This window comes from Astyanax mexicanus, chromosome 18 (genome assembly GCF_023375975.1).
Source record: "Astyanax mexicanus isolate ESR-SI-001 chromosome 18, AstMex3_surface, whole genome shotgun sequence".
Lineage (NCBI taxonomy): Eukaryota > Metazoa > Chordata > Actinopteri > Characiformes > Acestrorhamphidae > Astyanax > Astyanax mexicanus.
In genome coordinates this window covers 29674516-29687956 of record NC_064425.1, presented here as the reverse complement: position 1 = coordinate 29687956, position 13441 = coordinate 29674516, and the positions used below count along the sequence as shown (strand labels likewise).

General features: G+C 38.2%; 1 protein-coding gene across 4 annotated transcripts in view; it reads right to left on the bottom strand.

The window, feature by feature from the left end:
• gdpd5b (glycerophosphodiester phosphodiesterase domain containing 5b) overlaps positions 1–13441 on the bottom strand; it is a 111620-nt gene that overhangs the window by 51379 nt on the left and 46800 nt on the right. For all 4 annotated transcript variants that reach the window (XR_001518524.3, XM_015604160.3, XM_007229235.4 and 1 more), the window contains exon 2: positions 13019–13193. Coding sequence is in view for 3 of the 4 variants with exons in the window: in XM_015604160.3 (XP_015459646.1) it covers positions 13019–13135 (117 nt within the window). In the remaining variant the exon portion in view is untranslated. The remainder of the gene's footprint in view (positions 1–13018; positions 13194–13441) is intronic.

The following is a 13441-nucleotide window of genomic DNA, read 5'->3' as shown; positions in this document are numbered from 1 at the left end:
CACTCACTCACCCCGTCTCACTCACCCCGTCTCACTCACCACGTCTCACTCTCTCACTCTCTCACTCTCTCACTCTCTCACTCTCTCACTCTCTCACTCACTCACTCACTCACTCACTCACTCACTCACTCTCTCACTCACTCACTCACTCACTCACTCACTCACCACGTCTCACTCACTCTCTCACTCACTCTCTCACTCTCTCACTCACTCTCTCACTCACTCTCTCACTCTCTCACTCTCTCACTCTCTCACTCTCTCACTCTCTCACTCTCTCACTCTCTCACTCACTCACTCACTCACTCACTCACTCACTCACTCACTCACTCTCTCACTCACTCTCTCACTCACTCTCTCACTCACTCTCTCACACCTTTCTCTCTCACTCTGTCAGTTTCTCATTCACTCTCTTTTACTCTGTCTCTTTCTCCTTCACACACTCACTCTGACTTTCACTCTGTGTCTCTCTCTCTTTCATTTGCTCTTCCCTGTGTAATGCAGTTTTTTCTTATTCTTAATAAACCTTTCATGGAGACAGTATAAGAAGAAGATTATTCATGTAGATTTTTAAGTAAATATACTGTGTAAGAGTAATTATTATTATAATTTTTTTGTATTTATGAAACATTGTAAGTATCGAAAAAAGTACAATTTGGGTACCAGTATTGAATTTAAAGTATCAAACCAGTATCAATATTGAAATGTTTTTAACGATACCTATTTATATCCTTTGTTCATTGTATGATAAGACAAAAAACAATGAACAATGTGACAGGCAAAACTGAAAACCATTTAAATCACCTTCATTTTTAAGAGAGTAGATCAGATATCCAACGAACAAATCTATCCTGAAATATCACATTAAAAATTCATCATTTAAAAGCTTAGCCGTCTCAGTATTGTCTCAAAAAAGGCTACTGGACACCTTTAGACAGTTTGGAGCTTCAGACAGTTCCAGATCTTAGTTTCCTGAATTCCTGAGAGGTGATATGATCGAAAGGATCATATTTCAATATCTATTTATAGAGCCAACATCCTTGTCTCGTGCTTTCTGTGCTTTCGGGTGCTTGTTCACGCAATGTCCTCCAGCAGCTCTGAATCGCCTGTTATTGACCAGCTGAACAGATCTGCTCCCTCTGGTTCGGTCTGAATCAGAGCTGTACCTGCATGACGGGCCAGAGGGCACAGTTACCACCCGTCACTCTGCATTATTTCAGAGTGGACACTGTGCCCTTAACCTTCACCCAATATAACTACAAATCATAAAAAGCTAATCTAATGCATTGTGTTTGCGTGTAGAGTCGGGCAGATGAGAGAAATGACCTTTGTGTCAAACGGAGACACTGAAAGGTTATGAAGGCTACATGTTGTGAATACCAACGGAACATGAAGCACCACTACAGTATGAGCTGCTATTACTGGTCTGGTATGCTGGTTTTATAGTCTAAAGGCCTCAGGAAAACAGCGCGGGCCTATTTACAGGCCCTTTGTGCTCATGGTAAAGGACTGGGTAAATGGAAAAACGCTCAATTATTACTGAGGAGGGATCCGTTTTCAGGGGAGCAGGCTGCATTTAACACAGGGCCGAGACAGACAGACACACACACATACACAAACCCATACACATATACAGACAGGCCTCCTTCAGGTACGTTCAATAGACTTATCTATACAGCACTATGGATTAAAGTCTATCTATCTTTATCCATGCCATTCTTGTGAAAGGCCACACACACACACTCGTTGAAAACTACTTACTATGTGTGAAATGCCATCCTGTACGTCTCCTCAGGCTTTTGATCGGTGCCACAGATTGTGTCCAGGATGGTTAAAAATGGATGCCCATTGCATCACCACTGGTCTCAGAGGCTGGACCAAACAAGGCCAGAGTTTAAAAAGGGCAAAGAGGGCATAGCCTCAGTTCTCAGGCTCTAAACTCCAAAACATTGGTCACATGAACGTGCACACTAGTGATGGACCGAGCCACATTTTTCCAGTGTTGATTTATAGTTGCTGATACAGATCAAATCTGATCAAACAGCATTTTTCATATTAATATTGTTGATTTGTTCGTACTGTTTTTTTTTTTTTTTTTAACTTTACTAATTGTTGGTATTGTGCTTAAGGTAAGGTTAAACCATGAGGCTGACAGAGACCAAACAGCATGTTTTAAATAAAATAGGCAAAATATATACCGCAATTTTTTCTCTATAATGCGCACTTAAATTCCTTTCATTTTCCCAGAAATTGTCAGTGCGCCTTTCAATCCAGTGCGCCTTGTGTATGAATTTTATCAGTCAGGTTGTAAGGAGCAGTAAAGCCACTCCGCTAAAGTATAGTGTTATAAAGGAGTTTCAGTTTAGCATTACCCACTAACGCTATTTCCCCATTCAGAGGTAGGTATTATAGGCCTGTAGCCTGCTGCTAACCCCAGCTAGCAATGCTGGAGCAGCAATGGATGGATGGATGGATGGATGGACGGACGGACAGACAGATACTTTATTTATCCCAAAGGAAATTTAAAGGAAATTTAAATTTAAAATATATATATTAAAGATTCACTGTGACACTGCAACTTAGCTCAAGATTATTCCTAACTAAAGTTCAGGAAATGTTCAGAGTGCTTTAAGTTTCCTGCTTTAGTATGATTTAGATCAACAGCGGGGAACTCCAATCCTGGAGATCTAAATTCATGCACTGTTTTTTTATTTCCTGCTAAAAAAAAACTATTTTATGAAAAAACATCTGATGCAACAATAGTATTGCTCTGGAATAACCACTGTTGGCTCCATAAAGAAGCATATTCGTAATAGAGATACATTAAGTAGGACTAGTTACTGGCAAGAACTTGGTAATACTTGATAAATATTACGATAAAGCATTACAACATTAGAATTTCCCACTAACCTTAATAGCTTGTTTGCTGTTCAGAGATGAGTATTATTGGCCTGTAGTCTGCTTCAATCCCCAGCTAGCACTGCTGGAGCAGCATTAGCATTAACCACCTTAGTGCTGGAGAAATTCAGGAATCTAAGCTTACAGTAAATAAACGGAGAGGAGAGAAATCTGTGTATATTAACACCCAGCACTCATTTAACTTTAAAAGATGGCAACTCTGAAGTTACTAAAATTAGTCAGGTAATTTATCACAATCCCTAGGCTAGCTTACTAGGGACTGGTGTTCAACTTAATTTAAAAATGGAGCGTTCACATTTATATTTGTGGTCTGTGTGCAGCTGGGATAACAAGGCAGAGGGTACCTGAGAGAGCTAGAAAGGGTAGCATTCGCAAGGTTAGCTAAAGTGATCTGGACTATGCTGGCTAACGCAACCATTCTACACATGAGACAACGAGAACTGCAATCAATCACAATGAAGGAGCAGGCATGTCGCATCTTGACAGTGGCCATGGTAGAAGTTACTGAACTTGTCTTGCACTGGATTTTGTACATTCAGCCTCCTTAACTTGGCAACCCAAGTGAGCTTTGCGTCTGGGGAGGGCTGGGCGGAGCAGACAACTCTCTGCGGTGTTTTAAAATTGGATACGCTTGCTATCAAAAATATAAAATATAAAAAACATATAATTACGGGTCAGAATGACTTAGTGCCCCAAAACAACCATTTTTTTACACATGGTCTAAAAGATGCATAGGGTTGTGGGTTCATGGTTTTTTTTATGTATTAATGTATTATCTTTTACCTATCATTTGTGGACATGAACTTCATTCTGTGTATTTTGGGTTCCTCACTGTACTTTTGTGCTATAAAGCTAAACTATTAGCTGACACTATAGCTCCAGAGACATTGAAAGGACTGAGAAAAGTGCATTTCTTGCAGTTTTCATGATGTCTAATAAAGAGAAAAAGAGAGAGAAAGAGAAAGAAAGAGAGAGAAATGCAGCTACAGCTATACTATGTAAGAACAGGTTGGACACTTTCTGACACCCTTAAGAAAGGCTTCAAATTTAATTTGGAAACCACTGGAAACTTACTTTTTTAACAGTTTATTTAAGCCATAAAGCCCAGACTCTCTCAGACAGCTAAAGCAGTTGTTTCTGTGGGTTGGGGCAGATGCAGGCCTGCCCGTCAGCCTGCCCCTGGTCCAGACTGTGCTGAATTTGCTGACGACACTCTATCAGCAGCTGAGAGTTAAAGCACAACAGGAAACCAGGACATTGCTTCGCTTTTCCTCAGTGAAATTAGAGTGGAAACAGTCATAACTTTCTCCCTTTGGCTTACCACATTTCCTTACTCACAGCTCCAGTCAGACACTCTTATTTTGGAGAGCTCAGCTGCTTAGTCTAAAAATTTAGAACAGTAAGGGACGTTCATCAGTAACAGAAAAAATATTTGTTTTATCCAAATGAAAACTATTTTTTTTCATTAATAAGGATTGTTGATACCATTATTGCTGATATTGGTCCATGTGTCCTTGGTCAGAATCTGGAATACAAGCTGCTCTGACCACAATTCATGTTTCCATTGTGTGATGGTCCATCCCAGACGCTTCTGAGCCAAGAGAAACTGACACCACTTCTGGACATGGTAAACATAAGGCTACTGAGTTGCACAGTAACGTTTTAAGTGGTATTTCTGAAGGGAACTCTGTATCGTAGTGCTGGATAAAGGCTTGCTAATGTAAGTCCTTGTCTTTGTGGTTCTATCAGCAAGTTTCGGATATCACAGCTTTTTAGCTTAAGCCCCTTCTGGACGGGATTCGTTTCTCAGGGGGTCCTGGGGTAATTTTCTCTTTTATGGGGGTCCTCTGTGATTTTATTACCGTCCAGAACAACCATGTATGTATTTTTCTAAGACATTCTCTGAATAACCTACTGTTTTACGTGGTCCTCTGGTAATTTTATTCCTGTCCAGATGCACATTTCTGAGTTTTCTCTCCTTGTGTTTTAATAAAATAGCTTTTTGTCCACTGCTATGAACCGTAATTACACTTTGGGCGCACGTGTCCACGGAAATCCATGTAAAACACAACAGAGAGTGGAAATGGAGGAGCTACTGAACACATTACTCACTGTAGGAAATACAAATTCATCTCCAGATAGCTAAGAAAATTATATCAGGAGGAGAATTCTCTGCTCCAGTGTATTTTAGAGTGCTTAGACACCATCGTGCTTCATGTGCAAAACCTGGTGTCACATGACTGAGCCAAAAAACTCACTGGCCCTCCTGTTTTTTTTTTCTTCTCTCAATTGCAGTCCGGATGTAAGAGTTTTACATATTTCTTACAGACGTCTCCTTGAGAAACTAGTCCCGTACTGATAGGGCTTTAGGCTCATGCCTTTGCCCTTCACACATTGAAATTGATCACATTTTGTTGAATCATTTAATGATATTGTACAATATTACAAAATTCTTGACCCAGTTTGCTTTATTCAATAAGAAAAATTAATTTGACAATTAATTCACTGCGAAAAAAGGCAAATTCTGTAAAGTCAACATATAAGCAGATAATCAACAGATAAATATCTTGTGTACAAACAGTGTTGCTGTCCCTTTTAAGCTTAGTCACATCTGTCCCAACACTGTGACTGCCGTCCTAAACCACGGCAATCTTCATTACTACAGCTTTATCCTTCAAGCTGGCTCTTCTCAGAGAGATCACTCCACCCAGCCACTCTCACCCAGGGGAGATTTTAAACCCTCCTGTCTTAAATATCTGCAATAAAGCCACTCCATGCAAAGTGCTACTGAACTAACTCAATCACCCACTGAACCCGCTGAACGAACGGCCTCCTGGGAGTTTCGCTGAATGTTATTAAATGACACAAATGTGGACGCATTCCTAAGCAGAGTCTGAGAGGTTTCAAATCACTACCGGCTGTACAAAGTCACTCCAAGGTCAGTGGACAAAAAACAGCGCCACAACAGACTAGAATCAGGACAAATACACCCACTTCACAATTCAAACACCTTTTCTTGAATAAAAATGCGTCTCTCTCACACAAGGGCGTTAAATCCATTGAAGCATGTTGTAGAGTTCTCTCAAGAAAACACAAAGGCAAGAGAAAGGAAAAAAGGAGGAGATAGATGCACGTTTTCCAGCTGGAAATACAGACACTATTTTGAATTTATATCAGCTAAAGATTATCAATTTTGGTTCCAGGTTGTTTGTTCAACAAAGTGCGACAAAGTGCTGCCTACCTTAAAAAACATCAAATCTGAAGAAACGTTTGGAGTCGCAGCAGCCCACTTACTGAACAAGTCCCAAAGATGGAGCGAAGCTTTCAATAAAGTGAGTTTTTGCAAAACTGTTATGTTGAGGTGGCAGTAATTTAAAAGTAACTTAGTTACTTTTAATAAACAAGCAATCCACAAAGTAACTAAGTATCTTTTTAAAGTGGTACTCAGTAATCAGATTACATTTTCAAAGTAACTATGCCATCCATGCTTCACAGTGTATATTAACTGCAGCACTGCACGATACCTGACCTCATAGTGAACCTAAAATGTACTGTATATTATTTCAGCATTACAACAGATTTCACCAGCAATAAAACTGCTGAACAGCCTGTAACATGTAACAGCTTCATTCACAGGCTTACTAATCAACAGCTCAGCATGCTTCACACTTCAGGCTTATTGAACTGACAGTGATGTGAAGAAAAAAAGGGCTATCGTTCATGTTGTTTACACAACAAATATCTGGGAACACACCTCTTCAGTCTGCATTTTCTAGCAGATTCTCCCAGAGGGAATCAAATATATGAGGGATTCTTGATTATGATTAAGATTTTTACTTCTTACATAACAATTTAAAATATATATACTAAACACTAGAGGTGTCACGATTCTCTAAATGCTCGATTCGATTTTATTTCCGATTTTAGGGTCACGATTCGATTCTCGATTTTCTTTTTTTTTACTTTTACTTTTTACGATTTTCTTATATTTCTTATATTTCTTATATATAATAAAATACCAGAGTATATAAAAAACAGAGTATAATAAACTCTTGCTACCATAACTTTACCCTGAAACTGTGATTTAGGCTTTACAACTATAGTACATGAACTTCTTACTGGAAACATGCTCTAATATTGTGCTTCTTTTGTCTTTTTACCGTTAAATATACACATAAGAGTAGCACGGTTTAACAGGGTAGCACAACTCGACAGAACACCTGATGACTGGCTCACCATGTGGGCGTATCCATGACATTTTTTAAAATTCAAATGAAGCAACAGGTGTATATATATATATATATATATATATATATATATATATATATATATATATATATATATATATATATATATATATATGGCTATGGTTCTATAAATCCGTTTTCAGCTTCTCCTCCGCGGTTGAAAGGCAGCTGTTCTGTGTGTGAGAGGCTTGTGTGTGTGTGTGTGTGTGTGTGTGTGTGTGTGCCTCTCTCACACACAGCGGAACTTTTTGTCGCTGCGCTCATGCAGCCGCTCTCTCTCTGTTGAAAAACCCTGGGCTACAGCGTGCTGCGCCATTTCGTAGCGCAGACTGCTTGCGTAGCTTAGTGGGAGGGATCGTCGATCCTCTTTTTGACTTCGAGCCTGGAGACCATGGCATAATTCCGATCGATTTCGATAAAATATCGCAATCGTGACACCCCAACTAAACACAGAACACTTTTCCTTAACTGAAATACAAGGAGGTTATATTGCAAAATATGAAAATCACTGCCACTAGGCTTGTTAGGTAAACAATTGTTTGTGGATGATATTTATTCCCAAGAATTATTGTGATAACCAATTTTGTTGTTTAAGACCATTTAAATGCCACTGACATAATGATAATAAAAAACTAAACATTACAAAGTACTTTGAAATTAATCGTAGTTTGGGAAATGTATACTCTTTTCAGTCACTGTTATTGAAGCATTGGTCATTGCACAACAGGCCAAAATACTGAATACTGTTATATATGTGAACAAACATAAAAAATAAACAACAGATTATCATATGACCATTATCAAATATTATTGAAGTCACGTCCATTTATTGTACGATGAATCAAAAATGTAATTATCGTGACAGGCCTAACTGCCAAATATAAGAATTCTTTACATGTTTCTGTCAGAAGCCAATGACTATATACTAGAGCCCTGTCCACACAAATCTGATTTTTTTAAAAACAGAGGTTTTTGTTTCCGCTTTGGCCTTCTGTCCATGCGAAAACTATGTTTTCAGTCACTAAAAACAGAGTTTTGGAAAATGCCTTCCAAAACAAAGACATTTTTTTAAATAAGTAGTTCATGCTGAGGAGTGGCAGGAAAACTTTGAGTGAAATGCTTCGGGAAACAACTGTTATGAGATTGCCTGTGGATGTTCTAAAAAAAAAAAAAGAAAAAAAAAGGTAAATGCACACTTTACAACCACGTCGACGAAGAAAGAGTGGTATGGCGTTTCCATGTGGACTGGGATATTTTTGAAAAAGCTGCTTGTGTGGACCCAGATTTTTTTTTTTTTAAACGGAGACAAAAAAAACCCCCTGAGATTCCCTCTGACAGCTTACAACACTGCATAACTATAAACTACAGCTCTGGAAAAAATAAGAGACCACCAATGACGAGTTTCTTTGATTTTACCAAAGAGAAAACTTCTGGAATATAATCAAGAGGAAGATGGATGATCACAAGCCATCAAACCAAACTGAACTGCTTGAATTTTTGCACCAGGAGTAAAGGCATAAAGATATCCAAAAGCAGTGTGTAAGACTGGTGGAGGAGAACATGCCAAGGTGCCTGAAAACTGTGATTAAAAACCAGGGTTATTCCACCAAATATTGATTTCTGATCTCTGAAACGTTAGGAATTTGAACTTGTTTTCTTTGCATTATTTGAGGTCTGAAAGCTCTGCATCTTTTTTGATATATTTCAGCCATTTCTTTAATTTCATTATTTTTTGCACATAAATGCTTTAAATGCTTATTTTATTTGGAATTTGGGAGAAATGTTGTCCGTAGTATATAGAATGAAACAACAATGTTCATTTTACTCAAACTCATACCTATAAATATAAAATCAGAGAAACTGATTCAGAAGCTGAAGTGGTCTCTTAACTTTTTTCCAGAGCTGTATTTCTAACAGAACTTTAAAACGAAGCCTTCCCATCAACAGTAGAGTATCCTCTGGTGGACTCTTGGCCTCTCCTGCTACATTAGGTAATGAGGATAATGCTGTTTGCTGGCAGTCTACTAGCGCAGCTGTAAATCTCTTTCAGCACATATAAATAATGCAGGAACTCATCGCACTGCAACCGCGCGCATCCCTTAATTAACTCCATGAAAGCTTCATTGTGGGCAAAAATGCACTCCGACATCAAAGGCAGTTTAATTAGTCACTTGACTTTGATGTTCTCAATGAAAATGGAGACGACATTAACTGTATTTAAAGTCGAAACAGACAAAAAGGAATCCCTATCAGTCTCTGTGCATCGGGGATTTGTAACGTAACGTATGCTACAGTAGTTTCTGTGCACAATTCCAGATGTTGTAGCTTATCTGACACAAGAGAATAAACAGTACAACTACAATAATTCACAGCTGTTTTTTTCCCCCTAATTCAGACAGACAGATGTTCACTTGCAAATTACGGAGTGCAGAAGTTGAGAGGATTTGGTCCAAATTAGTGTTGCATGGTATACTGATACTAAAAAAGAATAAAAAAAACTGCAGTGTCATCGTTCTCCTGTGAGGATCCATGATTGATCCATTGTGGAAAACGCTCAATAATAAACTCTCATTTAAAGCTTCTTTCGAAGTAATTTTCTGTGACTGTGTTTACTGCCTTATTTTTTAATTCTCAGGCACAAACTCGCTTTCTGAAGTAGAACCCAGTGCAGAGATGTATAGCAACGAAGTCGAACTACTTCACTACTTTACCTAGCTCCACTAGGTAGGATTGAGATTTTGTGCTCGTGGGCTCCCCCTACAGTTGTAGAGTGTAATAAATGTTTCAGCCGGATTCGTTTCTCTTTCTCGTTTTACGGCTTTCACAGACATATTCGGTCTCTTTCCAGCTTCTGCCAGAGTGTCTGTATGTTAGTTTGTAAAGAATGAACCAGTAGTCCTTGTAGAACTGTTAGAACTAAAGGTCGGAAAGCAGGTCGCAGTTCTTGCGAGCGTTGGTCGCGGCCGCCTCGGAAAACTTGTCTGGTTTGAGCTCAGAGGAGCTCCGGCACAGACACGAGAGCACCGCTATTCCTCCTATTACACCTCAATGCAGCGCTGCAGTGAGTTTCAAGCTGTAACTGTATCTGTACTTTACTGGAGAGCGCACGCAAGATAAAAAAAGGGGCGAGAGAGACACACACCTAGTGAGAGAGTGAGCATCCTGATTGGCCTCTCCTCATGCTTAGTTGGCCAATGATGTTTCAGCGTGGGTGGGACTTGCAGCGCGAGCGAGAGAAAGAAAGAGAGAGAGAGAGCGAGACACGCGTAAAGTGTAATATCAGCGCTGTGTCCATTAAACACAAACATTAAACACATTTAACTCCACAAAAATACTCTACAGTCTGTTTAAACACTGATTTCTATATTACCCGTGGTGAGTTAAATTACTGCAGAGAGCTGCTGAGGTGAGTTTAAACAGGCTTCACTCCTTTATTAACATTAATAATATTAGTTAGACGAACGTTAGCTGGATTAGTGTTGGGGAGATACTGTACTCAGTCCAATCCGTTAAAATTAAGTTATATATAATAGTAACTATAGACTTTATAAAAAAAAAAAAAACACTTTATTTTTTAAAGACAAACAATAAAAAAATACATACAAGTATCCTAGAATCACCTGAGAATAACACCCAGCCTGTGTGAATGTTTCCTATAATATACTTTGTAATTTTTAGTTTAAAATATAGGTATGCCAAACTATCAAAAGGTACTGCAAAACTGTCCTCACCAGTAGGAAATACAAATAGAGGGCATGAAAAAAAAATGCAACTAATCAACTAATTAAACAAATAATCGGCAGATTAGTCGACTACAAAAATAGTAATTAATTGCAGCCCTATACTAGAGGATTGTTTTTTTTCTTCCTACTTCCACTTTTACTTTACTACATATTTTTCATGAGTTTAACTCATGTATCTCTTTTACTCAGATACATTTTTTATGTGCCGCCATGTTACTCGTTACCAGGGGCGTCGCCAGTCCTTTTTTAGGGGAACCGCCAATGATAATGTACGGTCTCTCTGCTGAGCACGCACACGCCCACACACAACATTAATCTTTATTCTGCTGTTGTTGAATCTAAATAGTTATATATCTTCTGATATGACACACTTACCCCTGCTGGGAAGTCTTCTTAAATTCATTTGCAGTGTTTTTTTTTTTTTTTTTAAGGGAGATTGGTGTGGCTGGGTTCATATGCGCTCAACACCCCTAAACCTATGATCCTAGAATCCCCCCTGTTCATAAAAATGATAAAAATATTAGGAATCATTCCAAACTCACATTATCACTAAAGTGGTAGATGCTCTGCACTGTCGCCGGGTTTGATGAAGGCGCTCTAATCTTTTGGCCTTTGACAGCTTTAGTATATTTTTTTTTAATAGTGATATACCAACTAGTGATCTTTTATGCTGTATTTGTTAAAAAATTCTAAAGGCTTGCTGATTAGCCTCTCTTTTGGATAAGTTTGTTTAAAGAGTTTAAGAAAAAGAATTTAAGACATATAAAAGTAAAAGTACTCTACCTAGTCTAAAATTTGTACTTTTTTTCTGTAATAACTACATAATACAGTACTGTATTTTTACTTTCCGTACTTGAGTAGAACATTTTCAAATAACTACTTGCAATACTTAAGTACTTCTACTTATGTATGATGCTTAATGAACACTTTAACTTCTACTAAAGTCACTTTTTTGATAAGAGTACATTGTAAAACCCACTGTAAAACTGCATTTCTTACTGAACTAATTAAGTTACCATAACTTAAATATTACAGAAACTTGGCATCACTTATGCCAATAAAGTCAAACTAACTCAAAAATTGTGTGTTGCCTTCTTGCATTTATAGATGTTCTTTAAAAAAGTGTTTGTTTTAAGTGTTTAATTTGAGTCAGTGTAACTTAAATCATTTAAGGCAATCTGTTTCCTCAAATACATTTCAGGTGAGGAAAGATCTGTGTTGTCTCTGAGTTTCCTCAAGGTTGTGTCTACACTACGTCAGAGGTTAAATATCAGTGCATGGGCTTATTAACAAGTTGTTCTGATTTATTAATTCTAATTTGCATTTGATTTGTGAACTGATTCACTCAATTAGCTGACTGTACACTCAAGCCATCGGGTAAGTTCCTCAAAACATCCAAACACCACACAGATCACATGAAAATTCCCAGCTTCTAAATGCCATATTTTCCAGTTTTAGCAATCAACTTAATCAAAACACTAAACAGTGGATTGATAGACTGAGAGACTAATGGATGGACTGAATGATGGATGGACTGATGGATGGATGGATTCATGAATAAACGGACTGATTAATGGATTGGTTTATGGACTGATTATGTCTGGATTTAACTGTCTGCAATACTTTTTTAATTTAATACAATACTACGGCGTTACATTTGCCAGTTCTAGGTTCAAATGTTAAGAGTATATTGTAATTAATTATTATTCATTTCAAGTGCACAACTTGCAAGATAAACACGAGATGTTTATCGTAAAATCCTAAACATTATGTCTAATCTTCAAAAAAAAAAAAAAAAAAAAAAAAAATCCCTCTTATTAGATAATACTGACCATTATGTACAACATAAATAATCCTAGCCTACGATTGTTCTATAATCTATAATTCCATAGTCTGGACACCCGTCTCTATTTGCGGTTATGTGAATAATTATAATTCACTGGAGCCACTCCCTCCACACACACTACACAACACAATCCACTTTAATTGCTCCACAAAAACTGACCTAGATTACATCCAGGGAGCATTAAATTCCACAAATAGCCGAGCATAAACAATAATCAGCAAACCACTGGAGCAGCAGTTAAATACTACATAATGGGTGAGGCCTACCTTTGTGGTGTCATCATGTGACCGCTGGTAGCGTTTCCAGCGGCAGCCGTAGATCCCTGTCAGACATGACAAACACAGCTGTCTCTCGTAGACCTGCAAGGGTTGGTGCTTCACCATGCTCCTTCACACTGGACTCCCCTCCACCCTTCTACCATCCCACTGACAGCACAGGACCCTGCAGGCAGAAGAAGAACAGACACTGCATCAGAAATAAGGTGATTTAACAACATACACTGCTCGGAAATTGTAGTGGGTTTGGTTGGCAAATGTCTTCAAATGTCTAGCTGCATCAGTGTAACTGGAATAGCAGGTGATATAAGAGTTCAATCAATCAATAAATCAAACTTAATTCGTCCCCAAGGGCCGATTTGATCACCGTGGGGTTGGTCAATATGCCAATATTCTATTGCATTGTGTTTTACT